Source organism: Calidris pugnax, unplaced genomic scaffold (genome assembly GCF_001431845.1).
Source record: "Calidris pugnax isolate Ruff unplaced genomic scaffold, ASM143184v1 scaffold237, whole genome shotgun sequence".
NCBI lineage: Eukaryota > Metazoa > Chordata > Aves > Charadriiformes > Scolopacidae > Calidris > Calidris pugnax.
Window position 1 is genome coordinate 146,809 of NW_015090985.1, and position 14,894 is coordinate 161,702.

The window sequence follows — 14,894 nt, forward strand, 5'->3', positions numbered from 1 at the left end:
CTCCATAGCAGAGGTGCTCCATCCATCCCTCTGATCATCTTCATGGTCCTCCGCTGCACCTGTTCCAGCCGGTCCATGTCCTTTCTGTGTTGAGGACTCCAAAGCTGGACACAGTGCTCCAGGTGGGGTCTCATGAGCGCAGAGCAGAGGGGCAGAATCACCTCCTGAGACCTTAGAGAATAATAATAATAATAGAATAATCTAGTGCTACTTTGTATTTTTCCCTTCTCTATTGAAATTTTGGCCCCTGGTAGGGAGTGTATCCTCTCTCCCATTACTTCTCTCATCTCCCCCAGCTCCTTGCTGTGAACGGTGAGGGGGTGTCAGGGTTTCTCCTGCAGGAGAAGGCTGAGGACACATCGCTCACACGGTCACCGGCACTGGTGTTTTGTGGCTGTTGCTGTTCAAGTAGGGTGAAAATGCAGGTTGTCTGTTAAACTGGCGTTTTTTTGGTGGTGTTTTGAAGCACTTCAGTGCTTGGGAGCTCACTTAGTGAGAGAGACAGAATAAATGCTCTGGTGGGCTCTTCCCTCGTGTTAACCAACCAGCCTCTCTGCAGGAATCCCTCTTCCAGTTTCCATGGCACCGAAAAGGCACCAAGAGCTCACTAAAGCCTCTTGCTCTTCTCCTCTTTCCGCCTTTTTCCTCCTTTTATCAGGACATCAACAACTCCTCCGGGAGATTCTTCATTTCAAACAAAGACAACTACACCGAGCTGAGCATCACAAACCTCCAGATCAACGAGGATCCCGGCGAGTACATGTGCAACGCCACCAACCAGGTCGGCTCCGTCTCGGTCACCACCATCCTGCGTGTCCGCAGCCACTTGGCTCCCCTCTGGCCCTTTTTGGGGATCCTGGCAGAAATCGTTATCCTCGTTGTCATCATAGTTGTTTATGAGAAAAGGAAGAGGCCGGATGAAGTCCCAGACGGTAAGTGTGCTCAAAGCCGCTTGTGAGAGGAGAGAGAAAGAGAGAGAGAGAGAGGGGGAAATAACCAGGCAAAGGGGACTTGTGGCAGCAGAACAGAGCGGGGCTGTGTCAGGAGGGATCTGCTTTCTCATCTGCTCCCTCTCCCAACGTTAAACCCAGCGGAAGGGTCCAAGTGCTGGGGCAAAGCCCCCTCCAAGGCTGGATTTCCCCCTCTCAGACTGTGGGGTGGGAGGGCAGTTACTGCACTATCTTGAAAGCTGTTGTGACTCGAGGTGGGAGGAGTGTTCCTTGTCTCTCTCCCGCTGTAGTCACCCCGCAGCCAGCCCCGAGGAGCCACAGGGTGGGGAACTGAGGACACTCTGACCCCCGATGGCCCTCCCTCTACCGTGTGGCACCTGGAACGGACACCGGGCAGGTTCTGTAAGGACACATTGCACTTAAAGGGACTGGAACCACAGAGATGCTTCAGAAATATGTGTTTTCAGTGTTAAAAGGGCTCTTACTTTGGTCTGTAACTGAATTTGTGTTTAAGGAATGCTCTGAGAACTATATCTAATTGTAATAGCCACTGAGTTACATTCTCTACGTTTAGATGAGGTATTTATTATCAGGTTTGGGAGTGCTAACTAGTTACGCTGTGCTTGGTACACACAAAAAAAAGTAGTAACTCTTTCATCTTTGAGCTTCTCCTGCATAGCTTCCTCTCTGAAACACGGGGAAAAGGGGCAGTTTGAGGCTAAAGGGAGTATTTGAAAGAATCACACAGAGAAACAGGCTTTAACGTGCCACCGAGCCGCTCACTCCCGTGTTTATTCATCAAGAAAACCCAGCCAGGAAAATCCTGGTGTGCCGTGGTGCTGTAGGAACCTCACGCCTCCGAGTGATGGAGCAGGTGCTGGAGAGGGGAAAAAAGGTGGGATTGGGATGGGAAGCACCAAATCCTTGTTGTCTTCCTGGGCTGGATGAGCCCTTGAGCCTGGGAGAGACTGTCCTGCGTTGCCCGTGCAGCGAGGGCTGGTCATTGTCGAGCTGCACGAGGGGTTGGGAATGACACAGCACGGCTGTTTGCCTTTTGGGGTGAAAATAGGAGGTGCTGACCTGCCTGGGAAGTTCAGGAAAAACCAACTTCACGGTTCCTTCCTCATTTTCCATTTCAGTAAAAAAAAAATAATAAAAAAATCTTCATAAATAGATAATGTTCCTACGTTGAGAATGGCTTGGATCACTTCCATAGCAGATGAAAACTGTCTTAAATTAGTGCATACCTAGAGGAAACTAGCTTTTGATGTTAACCACTTAATTAGCACTTACTAACTGCTTACAGAGCATGCCTTGGGACTGGTCTAGGTGTGTATCCACCCAAACTGAACCCGGGTAGTGCATGTTCCTCTGCAAAACTAACAGCTTCACAGGTGCTGAGGGGTTGATACTGCCAGCAGTTTGTCCTCAAAGCGGCTCCCAACCAGCCTAGAAAACTTTGAAAAAAGACAATTTGAAGGTTCTTTTTGTGTTTCTCCCATCTTGCTCTGCCACGTCGGCCTAACTTTTGATGTTGGGATGGCTGGAGAGATCTCACCTCAGTGTTGATGGCTGTTCATAGCTCCCCCCATTTCAGACTTTGACGTTTCACAAGGATCCCAAAACAAGACCATCAGATTGTAATTTGAAACGTAAATATTCATTGCAAGCAGCCTCAAATAGACTTAATCCAACAGAGGTTGGCTTTGACTTGACCAGATGGCAGTGGAACCACCATGTCCATGCAGTTGAGCCCACCATGGAGGTGAGGAGTTCAGGAGCTGTTGGTCTCAGAGGCTGAAGTTTTCCTGGCTGGTCTTGGCCGCTCATCAAGATGCCTGAGGGATCCAGGCTCATCATCTCTGACGGAGGTGTCCAAGATGATGAGCCAAGTCACCGAGGTTACTAAATTTGCTTGCTCGGTCTGCTGTTATTTTAAAGAGCTTGAGTCCTGGAGAGTGTCACACCTCCGTGGTGGACAAACGTCTTCTCTGTCCACCTTCTTGGAGGACAGAAACCCGTATCACAGTCAGTACCTGTGGGTTAGGTTTGCCTGGATGGAGAGACACAATCGGCGTAACGGCTTCTCCACCAACAGCTGACTCGAGTCCTGCCTTCCCTTGGATACTCCTGCATTTTGTGTCATGGCATTTGGAGCTTTCTGGGATACCGTGGTGGGAGGGAAGCACCCCGTGGGCAGGGGCATTTTACAAATACATCTGTGAGGAATCCTTGAGAGCCTGCTGATTTCCACCCTTAGATGTTTTACTGGGGTTACTCTTCATTCGATTATTTTAAATACATTGATAGGAAATGCCAAAGTTAATGGTTTAGCACAATGGCCTGCTGATCATTTGGAATTTAAACTCTCTGCTTCCAAAAATCTTACAAATCCAGCTCTGTGTGCTGCAGGGGGGGGGTAACATCAGTGAGTTTGGGCCAGCAGCTCCTGTGGATATCGATCTAAACGCCACCTTACACAACAGAAATATTATTTGGCAACAGCTCTGATCTCTTGCAACTGTCAGTGGGGTTTTCCAATATTTATTTTTTAATATTGGTTTCGCTGGGTTAAGCTTTAAGGACAAGGCTTGTGGTTGTGCCAGAGCCTGGTGTGAAGCTGCTGCAGCACTAACGATGGAGCTTTTGGTGCCTCCTTGCCCACTGGGGGAGAAACTGGTGGCCTCAAAGCAGGACACCTGAGCAGAGAAGCCTCACTGCTGGCCCTTCTTGCTGGGAGGGGAATTTTTGTCCTGGGGCAGCTCTGACACTGGGATTCCTTCCCATTCCCTGCCATCCGGGATAACTCTGGACCTTCCTTAGTCGCCCGATGTATCATAGAATCCTGGAATGGTTTGGGTTGGAAGGGACTTTAAAGCTCATCCAGTTCCTCCTCCCGCTAGACCAGGTTGCTCAAAGCCCCATCCAACCTGCTCTTCAACACTTGGGATCTCGGGAGTGAGGATCTCTGCGTGGGCCTTGGGTAAAGATGACTTATTCAGGACACTTGGAGAATTTCTTATAAAGTTTTGGTGAAAAACAGTGGTGCTAAAGGTGGTAACATCCTCTGTACCCAGAGAAACCAAAGCCTTTCTGTGAAATGGCCTTGGTGGGAGATGCTGGTGCCCACGCTGGGCTCTCCCCTCCTGCAGCACCCAGGGGACATCATCCCCAGTGCTGGCTGGGCCATACAGCAGTTCTGGGCAGCCCCTGGGGTCTCCTTCATTCATCCCCTCCAACAAACCCAGCCCAGAGCTGGAGCAGGATTGTTCCACAATCCACTAATTACAGCCACGCTTAATTGGAGTCCTTTCCCCTCTTTCAGCTGTGCTTCGATGAGGTCCCACCTTCCAGAAACAGCTCCTCTTGCTGCTCCTTTTTGAGAGCTGCATTGAGCTGTGCACATTTCCACACCTCCAGAGAGTCCTCTGATTTAGTGTAGCAGAAGGGAGTGAGATGGCAAATCCCGAGGGTCCCCCACTCCACCCCGACTGACAAAGAACTGTATTTTAGAGGAATATGAAGTTTTTTTCAGGCAAATCCCCGAAGTGTATAACAACCCTTTGACAAACCAGAACAGTGATGTCAGTGTTTCCATACCCACAAGAGGGCATTTATAAGAACTTCCCAGAAAAGCATGGCCGCTCGTCAAGATGCCTGAGGGATCCAGGCTCATCATCTCTGACAGAGGTGTCCAAGATGATGAGCCAAGTCATCAAGGTTACTAAATTTGCTTGCTCGGTCTGCTGTTATTTTAAAGAGCTTGAGTCCTGGAGAGTGTCACACCTCCGTGGTGGACAAACGTCTTCTCTGTCCACCTTCTTGGAGGACAGAAACCCGTATCACAGTCAGTACCTGTGGGTTAGGTTTGCCTGGATGGAGAGACACAATCGGCGTAACGGCTTCTCCACCAACAGCCGACTCGAGTCCTGCCTTCCCTTGGATACTCCTGCATTTTGTGTCATGGCATTTGGAGCTTTCTGGGATACCGTGGTGGGAGGGAAGCACCCCGTGGGCAGGGGCATTTTACAAATACATCTGTGAGGAATCCTTGAGAGCCTGCTGATTTCCACCCTTAGATGTTTTACTGGGGTTACTCTTCATTCGATTATTTTAAATACATTGATAGGAAATGCCAAAGTTAATGGTTTAGCACAATGGCCTGCTGATCATTTGGAATTTAAACTCTCTGCTTCCAAAAATCTTACAAATCCAGCTCTGTGTGCTGCAGGGGGGGGGTAACATCAGTGAGTTTGGGCCAGCAGCTCCTGTGGATATCGATCTAAACGCCACCTTACACAACAGAAATATTATTTGGCAACAGCTCTGATCTCTTGCAACTGTCAGTGGGGTTTTCCAATATTTATTTTTTAATATTGGTTTCGCTGGGTTAAGCTTTAAGGACAAGCGCAACTGTCAGTGGGGTTTCCCAATATTTATTTTTAATGCTGGTTTCGCTGGGTTAAGCTTTAAGGACAAGGGTTGTGGTTGTGCCAGAGCCTGGTGTGAAGCTGCTGCAGCACTAACGATGGAGCTCTTGGTGCCTCCTTGCCCACTGGGGGAGAAACTGGTGGCCTCAAAGCAGGACACCTGAGCAGAGAAACCTCACTGCTGGCCCTTCTTGCTGGGAGGGGAATTTTTGTCCTGGGGCAGCTCTGACACTGGGATTCCTTCCCATTCCCTGCCATCCGGGATAACTCTGGACCTTCCTTAGTCGCCCGATGTATCATAGAATCCTGGAATGGTTTGGGTTGGAAGGGACTTTAAAGCTCATCCAGTTCCTCCTCCAGCTAGACCAGGTTGCTCAAAGCCCCATCCAACCTGCTCTTCAACACTTGGGATCTCAGGAGTGAGGATCTCTGCGTGGGCCTTGGGTAAAGATGACTTATTCAGGACACTTGGAGAATTTCTTATAAAGTTTTGGTGAAAAACAGTGGTGCTAAAGGTGGTAACATCCTCTGTACCCAGAGAAACCAAAGCCTTTCTGTGAAATGGCCTTGGTGGGAGATGCTGGTGCCCACGCTGGGCTCTCCCCTCCTGCAGCACCCAGGGGACATCATCCCCAGTGCTGGCTGGGCCATACAGCAGTTCTGGGCAGCCCCTGGGGTCTCCTTCATTCATCCCCTCCAACAAACCCAGCCCAGAGCTGGAGCAGGATTGTTCCACAATCCACTAATTACAGCCATGCTTAATTGGAGTCCTTTCCCCTCTTTCACTGTGCTTTGATGAGGTCCCACCTTCCAGAAACAGCTCCTCTTGCTGCTCCTTTTTGAGAGCTGCATTGAGCTGTGCACATTTCCACACCTCCAGAGAGTCCTCTGATTTAGTGTAGCAGAAGGGAGTGAGATGGCAAATCCCGAGGGTCCCCCACTCCACCCCGACTGACAAAGAACTGTATTTTAGAGGAATATGAAGTTTTTTTCAGGCAAATCCCCGAAGTGTATAACAACCCTTTGACAAACCAGAACAGTGATGTCAGTGTTTCCATACCCACAAGAGGGCATTTATAAGAACTTCCCAGAAAAGCAAGTGGTCTTCGAGCTGCGTCAGCCTCAACAAAACTAAGTGAGGGCTGTACCTTTTGGGGGTACAAAAAAGGGCCAAAAAGAGGACTTTTGATAACTGATGCTGAGCAGCAGCACCCAGTCAGTAGTGGGGAATGGGAGTGTTTGGAGAGAAACCTCCTCTCTCTCCTGGAAGGTGGCTGGGATGCTTTCCAGGGTGCTCTACCAAAAAAGCCAGCTGAATTCATTCCCTTTCTCATCTCCATGGGCTAAAAATGACCCGTGCCAGCTACCCGGGCTCCTGGGGGCTGTGGGGGGGGACAGGAACCTGCTTAAACTCGGCTCAATTCTCCTCAATTTACTCTTCAGCCACAGAGTGAGCCCCTTTGGGTTTCAGAGTTTCACAGAATCACAGCATCTTCTAGGTTGGAAGGGACCTTAAAGATCATCTTGTCCAACCGTCAACCTCACTGACAAAAATAGACACCCTCGAGTCCTGCCTTCCCTTGGATACTCCTGCATTTTGTGTCATGGCATTTGGAGCTTTCTGGGATACCGTGGTGGGAGGGAAACACCCCGTGAGCGGGGGCATTTTACAAATGCATCTGTGAGGAATCCTTGAGAGCCTGCTGATTTCCACCCTTAGATGTTTTACTGGGGTTACCCTTCATTTGATTCTTTTAAATACGTTGGTAGGAAATGCCAAAGTTAATGTTTTAGTGCAATGGCCTGCTGATCATTTGGAATTTAAACTCTTTGCTTCCAAAAATCCTACAAATCCTGCTCTCCATGCTCCAAGGGGGGGGGGTAACATCAGTGAGGCTGTGGCTGGGCCAGCAGCTCCTGTGGATATCGATCTAAACGCCACCTTACACAATAGAAATATTATTTGGCAACAGCTCTGATCTCTCGCAACTGTCAGTGGGGTTTCCCAATATTTATTTTTAATGCTGGTTTCGCTGGGTTAAGCTTTAAGGACAAGGGTTGTGGTTGTGCCAGAGCCTGGTGTGAAGCTGCTGCAGCACTAACGATGGAGCTTTTGGTGCCTCCTTGCCCACTGGGGGAGAAACTGGTGGCCTCAAAGCAGGACACCTGAGCAGAGAAACCTCACTGCTGGCCCTTCTTGCTGGGAGGGGAATTTTTGTCCTGGGGCAGCTCTGACACTGGGATTCCTTCCCATTCCCTGCCATCCGGGATAACTCTGGACCTTCCTTAGTCGCCCGATGTATCATAGAATCCTGGAATGGTTTGGGTTGGAAGGGACTTTAAAGCTCATCCAGTTCCTCCTCCAGCTAGACCAGGTTGCTCAAAGCCCCATCCAACCTGCTCTTCAACACTTGGGATCTCAGGAGTGAGGATCTCTGCGTGGGCCTCGGGTAAAGATGACTTACTCAGGACGCTTGGAGAATTTCTTATAAAGTTTTGGAGAAAAACAGTGATGCTAAAGGTGGTAACATCCTCTGTATCCAGAGAAACCAAAGCCTTTCTGTGAAATGGCCTTGGTGGGAGATGCTGGTGCCCACGCTGGGCTCTCCCCTCCTGCAGCACCCAGGGGACATCATCCCCAGTGCTGGCTGGGCCATACAGCAGTTCTGGGCAGCCCCTGGGGTCTCCTCCATTCATCCCCTCCAACAAACCCAGCCCGGAGCTGGAGCAGGATTGTTCCACAATCCACTAATTACAGCCATGCTTAATTGGAGTCCTTTCCCCTCTTTCACTGTGCTTTGATGAGGTCCCACCTTCCAGAAACAGCTCCTCTTGCTGCTCCTCTGAGAGCTGTTTTGAGCTGTGCACATTTCCACACCTCCAGAGAGTCCTCCCATTTAGCGTAGCAGAAGGGAGCAAGATGGCAAATCCCGAGGGTCCCCCACTCCACCCTGACTGACAAAGAACTGTTTTTTAGAGGAATATGAAGTTTTTTCAGGCAAACCTCAGAAGTGTATAACAACCCTTTGACAAACCAGAACAGTGATGTCAGTGTTTCCATACCCACAAGAGGGCATTTATAAGAACTTCCCAGAAAAGCGAGTGGTCTCCGAGCTGCGTCAGCCTCAACGAAACTGAGTGAGGGCTGTACCTTTTGGGGGTACAAAAAAGGGCCAAAAAGAGGACTTTTGATAACTGATGCTGAGCAGCAGCACCCAGTCAGTAGTGGGGAATGGGAGTGTTTGGAGAGAAACCTCCTCTCTCTCCTGGAACGTGGCTGGGATGCTTTCCAGCCAAAAAAGCCAGCTGAATTCATTTCCCTTTCTCATCTCCATGGGCTAAAAATGACCCGTGCCAGCTACCCGGGCTCCTGGGGGCTGTGGGGGGGGACAGGAACCTGCTTGAACTCGGCTCAATTCTCCTCAATTTACTCTTCAGCCACAGAGTGAGCCCCTTTGGGTTTCAGAGTTTCACAGAATCACAGCATCTTCTAGGTTGGAAGGGACCTTAAAGATCATCTTGTCCAACCGTCAACCTCACTGACAAAAATAGACACCCCCACAACAAACAAGGAGCATCATCACTAAACCAGACCTCCCAGCACTACATCAACCCGGCTTTTGAACACCTCCAGGGATGGGGCCTCAACCCCCTCCCTGGGCAGCCCATTCCAATGGCTGAGAACCCTTTCAGGGAAAAAATTTTTCCTAATATCCAGCCTGAACCTCCCCTGGTGTAACTTGAGGCCATTTCCTCTCGTCCTGTCAGGGGGGGACACAGGGCCGTGTGTGACAGGACCCTTCCCACCAGAGGTGTTACCTCCAGCTGGAAGCGCTGCCGGGCGGGAAGGGCCAGGACAATCCTTTAACTTTGGCATTTCCTGACCTCGGGGTCGGGTGGCTTTGTTTCTGCATGGACCTCGCTTCTTGTCTTTAGGTTCTTTGCTTTTTGTGCCAGGGAACAGGGCTGCTCGGTAGCTCCTTTGCCGATATTTCCTCCTTCACGTAATTCAGATTTGTTTGATTTTTTTTTTTTTTTTTCCTTCCTGCTGCTCTATAGCAGAAAAAAGGAACTTTACACTTGGGAAATCTGTATTTCCACCAGAAATGGTGCAAGGGTGGCATCAGCAGGGGCCCAGTGGGGGTTCTTGCTGCCGTGCCTCTGGATTGGGGGCATTTTTGTCCTCCTGGGAGGGGAGGTGACTGCAGTGAGAACCTCCAGTAACCTGTCCCCCTCCAGTAACCTGTCCCCCGGCCTCCCAATTATGTGCTGGAAGGAGGAAGGGGGGGGCACGTTGTGCTTGAAGTGCTGCATCCTCTCAAAATTCGGTTTTGACTTGCTTTGCCGGCGGTAAAGCAACGTACGGATGGCATTCCTTCTCCAGAGAGCAGCCAGGGGTTTGGAAAAACCTCGGAAAATCCCATTCGGGTGGATGAGGTGCAGCTTCCAGTGGCTTTTGGTGATGAAGGCTGCATGATGAAGGTGGCATGTGGAGGTGCTGGCCCCTCACTGCATGTAGGGTGGGAGAGGGGCTGGGCAGGGGACAGCGGGCGCATTGTGCTCCATGCAACCTGCTTGGGCTTCCCAGGACAGCAAAAGGAAGCAAAATATAGCTTTTTATTCCTCTGTGGTATAGCTTAAGCTGCTTATTTTTGATAGTCGGAGCGATCAGCCATTGTGACCTGAATGTAGTACATCAAAGAGCCCTAAAGAATTATTTTTTTTTTTTCTGTGGTTGTTGGATCAAATAGCCTAAAATTAGCCAAGACGCTGGTTGAAAGGGTGTGTTCTGGGGTAAGTAGAAAGTAAAAACTTCTTGGCTTCATTCCCCCATAGGAATGTAAACAGTTTTTACTTGAAACTCCATATTCTACACGATCTTTAGTTCAAAGCCGTGAGGTGCCTGGGTCATAACGTGTCCTTTTTCATTCTTCCTTTTTCACTTCTCAGCTTAATACAAAAAGTTTCCATAAATGATTTTCTGCTCCGGCTCTGCAGAAGCTCCATCCATATCCCCACATTCTTTCTAATACTTACATTTTACCTTTTTTTTTTTTTCTTGACTTTCCCCGTTCCTGCTATTACTGTAAGTAATTTAAAGAACAAAATGTTTTCAGCTGAAACGGTTTACCTTGTTACAAGTTAATTTCTGGAGCTTTGGTGGTGGTTTTTTTTTCCCTACTACCCACACCTTTCTCTCCCTTGCTTAAAATTCCTGGAAAGGAGAAAAGTAGCACCGTAGCACCCACTACACCCAAGAGCCAGCGTCATCCTATCACGGGGGCAGTTGAGTAGCCACGCTCCTCTGGGCCTTTAGATGCTCATTAATTAGATGTTATTATAGATTTCCTCCAATCTAATGGCAATAACCTTGGCCAGAGCGTCTCTGCTTGTGCCTTCATTCCATTTCAGAGCAACTGCTTGGTTTTTCTTGGTTTGCTTTTATGGAGCAAGACAAGTGTCTCCATTCCCCTCTTTTTTTGTCTTTTTTTCCTCCCCCCCCAGCTCTCTCCAAACGGTTCCTGTTGACGGAGCCGGAGAGAAGAGCGTTGCCCTGAACCCCAACTCACAAACACATTAAATTCTTACAAACATCCTTCTCCAAAGTGTTTTGAGCCACTGTCAAACTTTCTCTTCCTGGAAAGCAAACCCTCCAGTGAGTTTTTAACACCAGAAATCCCCTGGTGCTCTCTGGAGCGGTTCTAAGGTGGGGTTGTGTTATGACACAAGGCCCCGAGGCTGCCCCAGACCCTGGCTCTTCCTTTTTAAGTTTAAAGAAAAACTGAAGACAAGTTTCAGTTTAATAATGCCCCAGTTCACCATTTTTTTCACATTCCAGTGTAAGAACCGTTGCTGAAGTAGGTTTCTTTGCAAGTTTTAACACAGGAGTAGAAACGTAGAGTCCCTTTGGGTGCAAAAAATTTGAATTTTAGTGCTGGAAGTACCCTTTAGTGTTTCATTTTTAACTTCCACCAGTTACGAGAGGCTCCACAAAATTAATTTGATATTAAAAAATGAATAACTGCAGCTTGCCAAAGGAGCTAAAAAGCTGAGTAACATCTGAAATGCCTTCAAAATGATGGCTGGAAGTTGGGGGGGGAGATGGGATGAAACACAGTACCCTTCTCCAACTGCTGAAGCAGGAGTCACACTCCCAGACAGTTAATCCAAGCAGAGGAGCTACAGAAATCTATTTGTCATCATCTTACCCTGATATTTTTGCCTGGAGGGATTGATGACACGTGTCAGGCGATGCGTTAGGGGCGGCAGCCATTCCAACACCCAGAAACCTGCTATTTCGGGGCAAAGGCCGAGCAGATAAATCACTGCGTCCACAGGAGAGATTGGCTGGTTGGGGGGGGGTTAAACAAGGGGGTTTGGGGGAATGTGCAGATCCCCTCCAAACTGGGAAGGAGATTCCTGCAAAAGGAGGGGATTAGCGTGGTGGATGATGAAACTGCAGCTCACCTGGCAGCTCGTGGGGAGCAGAAGGGAGGATGTTCTCCGCAGCCATCGCTTTTCCGTGCTCTTAGAGACAACCCGGTGCTAGCGCAGGTCTTCTGGCATAAATAAAGCTTTGGGGTTATATATTGATATTTGTCGGTTACTATGACTTCTTTTTTTTGTTTGTTTTTTTTTTCCCCCCCTTCAATTGCATCATACCCTTAAAAAAATGGTGGTAAGTGAGAGATCTGCATGCTTTGGAGTTTGTTTAATCTCCGCTTCAGTCTATACAACGCACAAGTCATAATGTTAACACTTTTTTTCTTAAAACTTCTTCATTCACGTTCACGACTAATTTGGATTTCAGTTTGCTGTTTTTAAATCTTTTTTCAGTTCGTACTTATTTTTTTTTCTGTCGTTCTGTTGCCCCCTGATTTCGCTGAGGTTTGGGTCTGTGTCTGTACTTGTACTGGGGCTGCTTTTCCAGCCGTTAGTGACTGACCAGGGTAGTGACACCCAGAGACGTTTTCCTCTGTCTTTATTTTATCTCTGTTTAGGTTATGGATGAGAAAGGGCCGAGCGGTGGTGACCCGCTGTATAATCTTAAATATTCCAATAGGCATTTTTGTTGGATCTGTTAGGAAAACATTCCATGGCAGCCTTTATAATTGTGAATCTCTTTTTTTTTTTTTTTTTTTAAACACACAAAACTACTTATCCGAAATAGGCACCTAAATATTTGAACCGAGAAAAGAAAAATGGAGATTTTAATTTATATTTTTAATAGCCAGAGCTTGTATCCTAAGGGCACAGTTTGCTATTTCTGAAGTCCAGCCAAACAAACTCTCAAAGATGTCGATGGTGCTCGTCAGAAAGCCGGGACGGCCCGGTCTGAGCGGGGCCGGGGTGGGGGGCTGGGGGCTGGTCCCCCCTCCCCAGGCCCGGCGGGCGCAGCGCAGCCTGCTCCAACCATCTTTTGTTGATGATGAACCAAAAGATGTTGGCGGAGGGGAGTTGTAGACCCTCCTGTGCTTTGTGTTTCAGCACCTGCTGTGTCTCTGTATATCTCCACTGTATATACAAACAGCACATTTGATGTCTGGTTGTCCTTTTACTAGTCCTAGTTCTCTCTGTACCTTGTCCGATAGTGTACTGTTGCTGGGAATGGACTTCTGTGGACACTGGTGTGTCGCTAGTGTGTTATTTTTTGGCTGTAAAGCTCTTGGTTTGTGGTTAGTTCTTTATTTTGTTGACCTATTATTTTTTCTGTTGTTCCGGTCACTGTCTGTGCTAGCGGTGGCTTTGCCTCTCCGTTTGCCTGGAAGGTTCCAGGTGGAGTAATGTCCCCCCTGCCCGACATTACTCCCGGCGTGTGCTCATGCGGATGCCTACACCGTTTAAGACTGTAATTTCCATAACTGCTTCATGTGCACTGAGCACCCTTGTGGAATCCTGCTGAGAGTTTCCTAAAGCCTTCCCTGAACAAAAAAAACCAAACCCCTCGAGCAGGAGGTGGGAACGGCAACTCCCGAGTGCCAAAACCGGCAGGTCCTGAATTGGTTGTGTTGTGTGTCCCCCCTCACCACCAAAATACTTCTACAGGAGCGTTCACTTTCTGCATTGGTTTTTGTGCTGCTGTTTAAATGCTCTTCCCTAAGTGCAGTTTGGGTGCAAAACAAGGTGGTTTGTAACTCCAAAACTGACGTTCAATTGGTCACGAAAGAGCTGACGCAAAACATTACTCATTGGCAGATCTTTTTCCAATTCTCAAGAGGATCTTTTTGCCCTGAGACACAGGCAGGACACTGCTGGCAGTCCTGGAGCTGAAGCCTGTGGTGCCTGGAGGTGTCACAACACCCCTCATTTCCCCTGGGGTGCTCTGGGACGCAGGCACAGCCCCTGCTGCTCTCCTGGGACCACGGCTGGGTACTCCAATCAAGTGTTGCACCTTCAGCCTCCTCCTAACCTGGTCCCTTCTAATCAAATGGGGAGAAAAAACATCATATGTAGAGGTTGGATGATCCAGGGGGGGTAAAATGAGCATATTGTGTGTATATACCCTCCTGTATATACCCGTCATTCCCCAGCAGCAGTTGAAGAATGGCTTAAAATTATATATTAAAACAAAAACAAAAAATCAATGCAAGAAAACAACCAGCAGGATTTTACAACCGAGACGTTGGTTTGTCTTCTCATCTATTTTTTATGAGATTGAACCACTGGAACTTGGGGACAAGATGAGTCTTGACCATATTTGCAACCAATCTGTCCGCTACAGTTGCAGTTCTTCATGACCAGCATTCCAAGTGTTAACTAAAACCATCGAAGCAACATACCTGCCATTAAAACCCGAATCCCGACCAGTAACTTCCATGAACCTTTGCACTTCCCGGTGGAATGGCCTTTAGTGCTGTAGATCTGGGGGGTCGCGGCTCAGCCGGGGCGGGGGGCGCGGAGCAAACACTCACCCTCTCTTTTTTTGTTGTTTTTTTTTTTCCTTTCCTTCCCTTCCCTTTCCCGGGATAGCCTTGGAATTCTGTCCGCAGATGATGAACCAGCTGGGCCAATGTAAGTGCCTTTTAAGGGGAAAAAAAAATAGAATTTGGGTTAATCTGAGAGATTATTGGAGTTTCTGTGGCATGGGGTGGATGTTACGTGTGACACCAGGAATGGGAAGGAATTTGGGGTGGTGTTGGAGCAAAGAAGGGTGATGTCTGTGGGGTCCTGGCCAGAGCAGGACAGATGGAGGGGGAAAGAAGGTGTCCAGATAAAAAGTGGGATTGATTTTTGTGCTTGGGATTGACTTTTTTGTGCGTTTTTTTTATTTCTTCTTCCAGGAAAACTAATTCTACAAACAATCATAAAGATAAAAACTTACGCCAGAGAAACACAAATTAAAAATGCTTATCATGTAAGTATGACTTGGAAAGGGTCAGCCTGAACCCTCCTTTTTTTTTTTTCTTTGCTGTAGCGGTTGGGGGACGGAAAATAAGCTTTTTCCATCAATTGGGAAGTTCCCAGCTGCTGGGAGGGTGGCACGAGCCGTTCCTGCCAGGCTTCAAAGGCAGCA

General features: G+C 48.3%; 1 protein-coding gene across 1 annotated transcript in view; it reads left to right on the forward strand.

The window, feature by feature from the left end:
* Positions 1 to 14,894, forward strand: part of NPTN (neuroplastin) — a 42,506-nt gene that overhangs the window by 26,167 nt on the left and 1,445 nt on the right. Inside the window, exons 5-7 of the mRNA XM_014953838.1 lie at positions 659 to 932; positions 14,371 to 14,392; positions 14,662 to 14,735. Coding sequence (XP_014809324.1) covers positions 659 to 932; positions 14,371 to 14,392; positions 14,662 to 14,722 — 357 coding nt within the window. The 3' untranslated portion in view covers positions 14,723 to 14,735. The remainder of the gene's footprint in view (positions 1 to 658; positions 933 to 14,370; positions 14,393 to 14,661; positions 14,736 to 14,894) is intronic.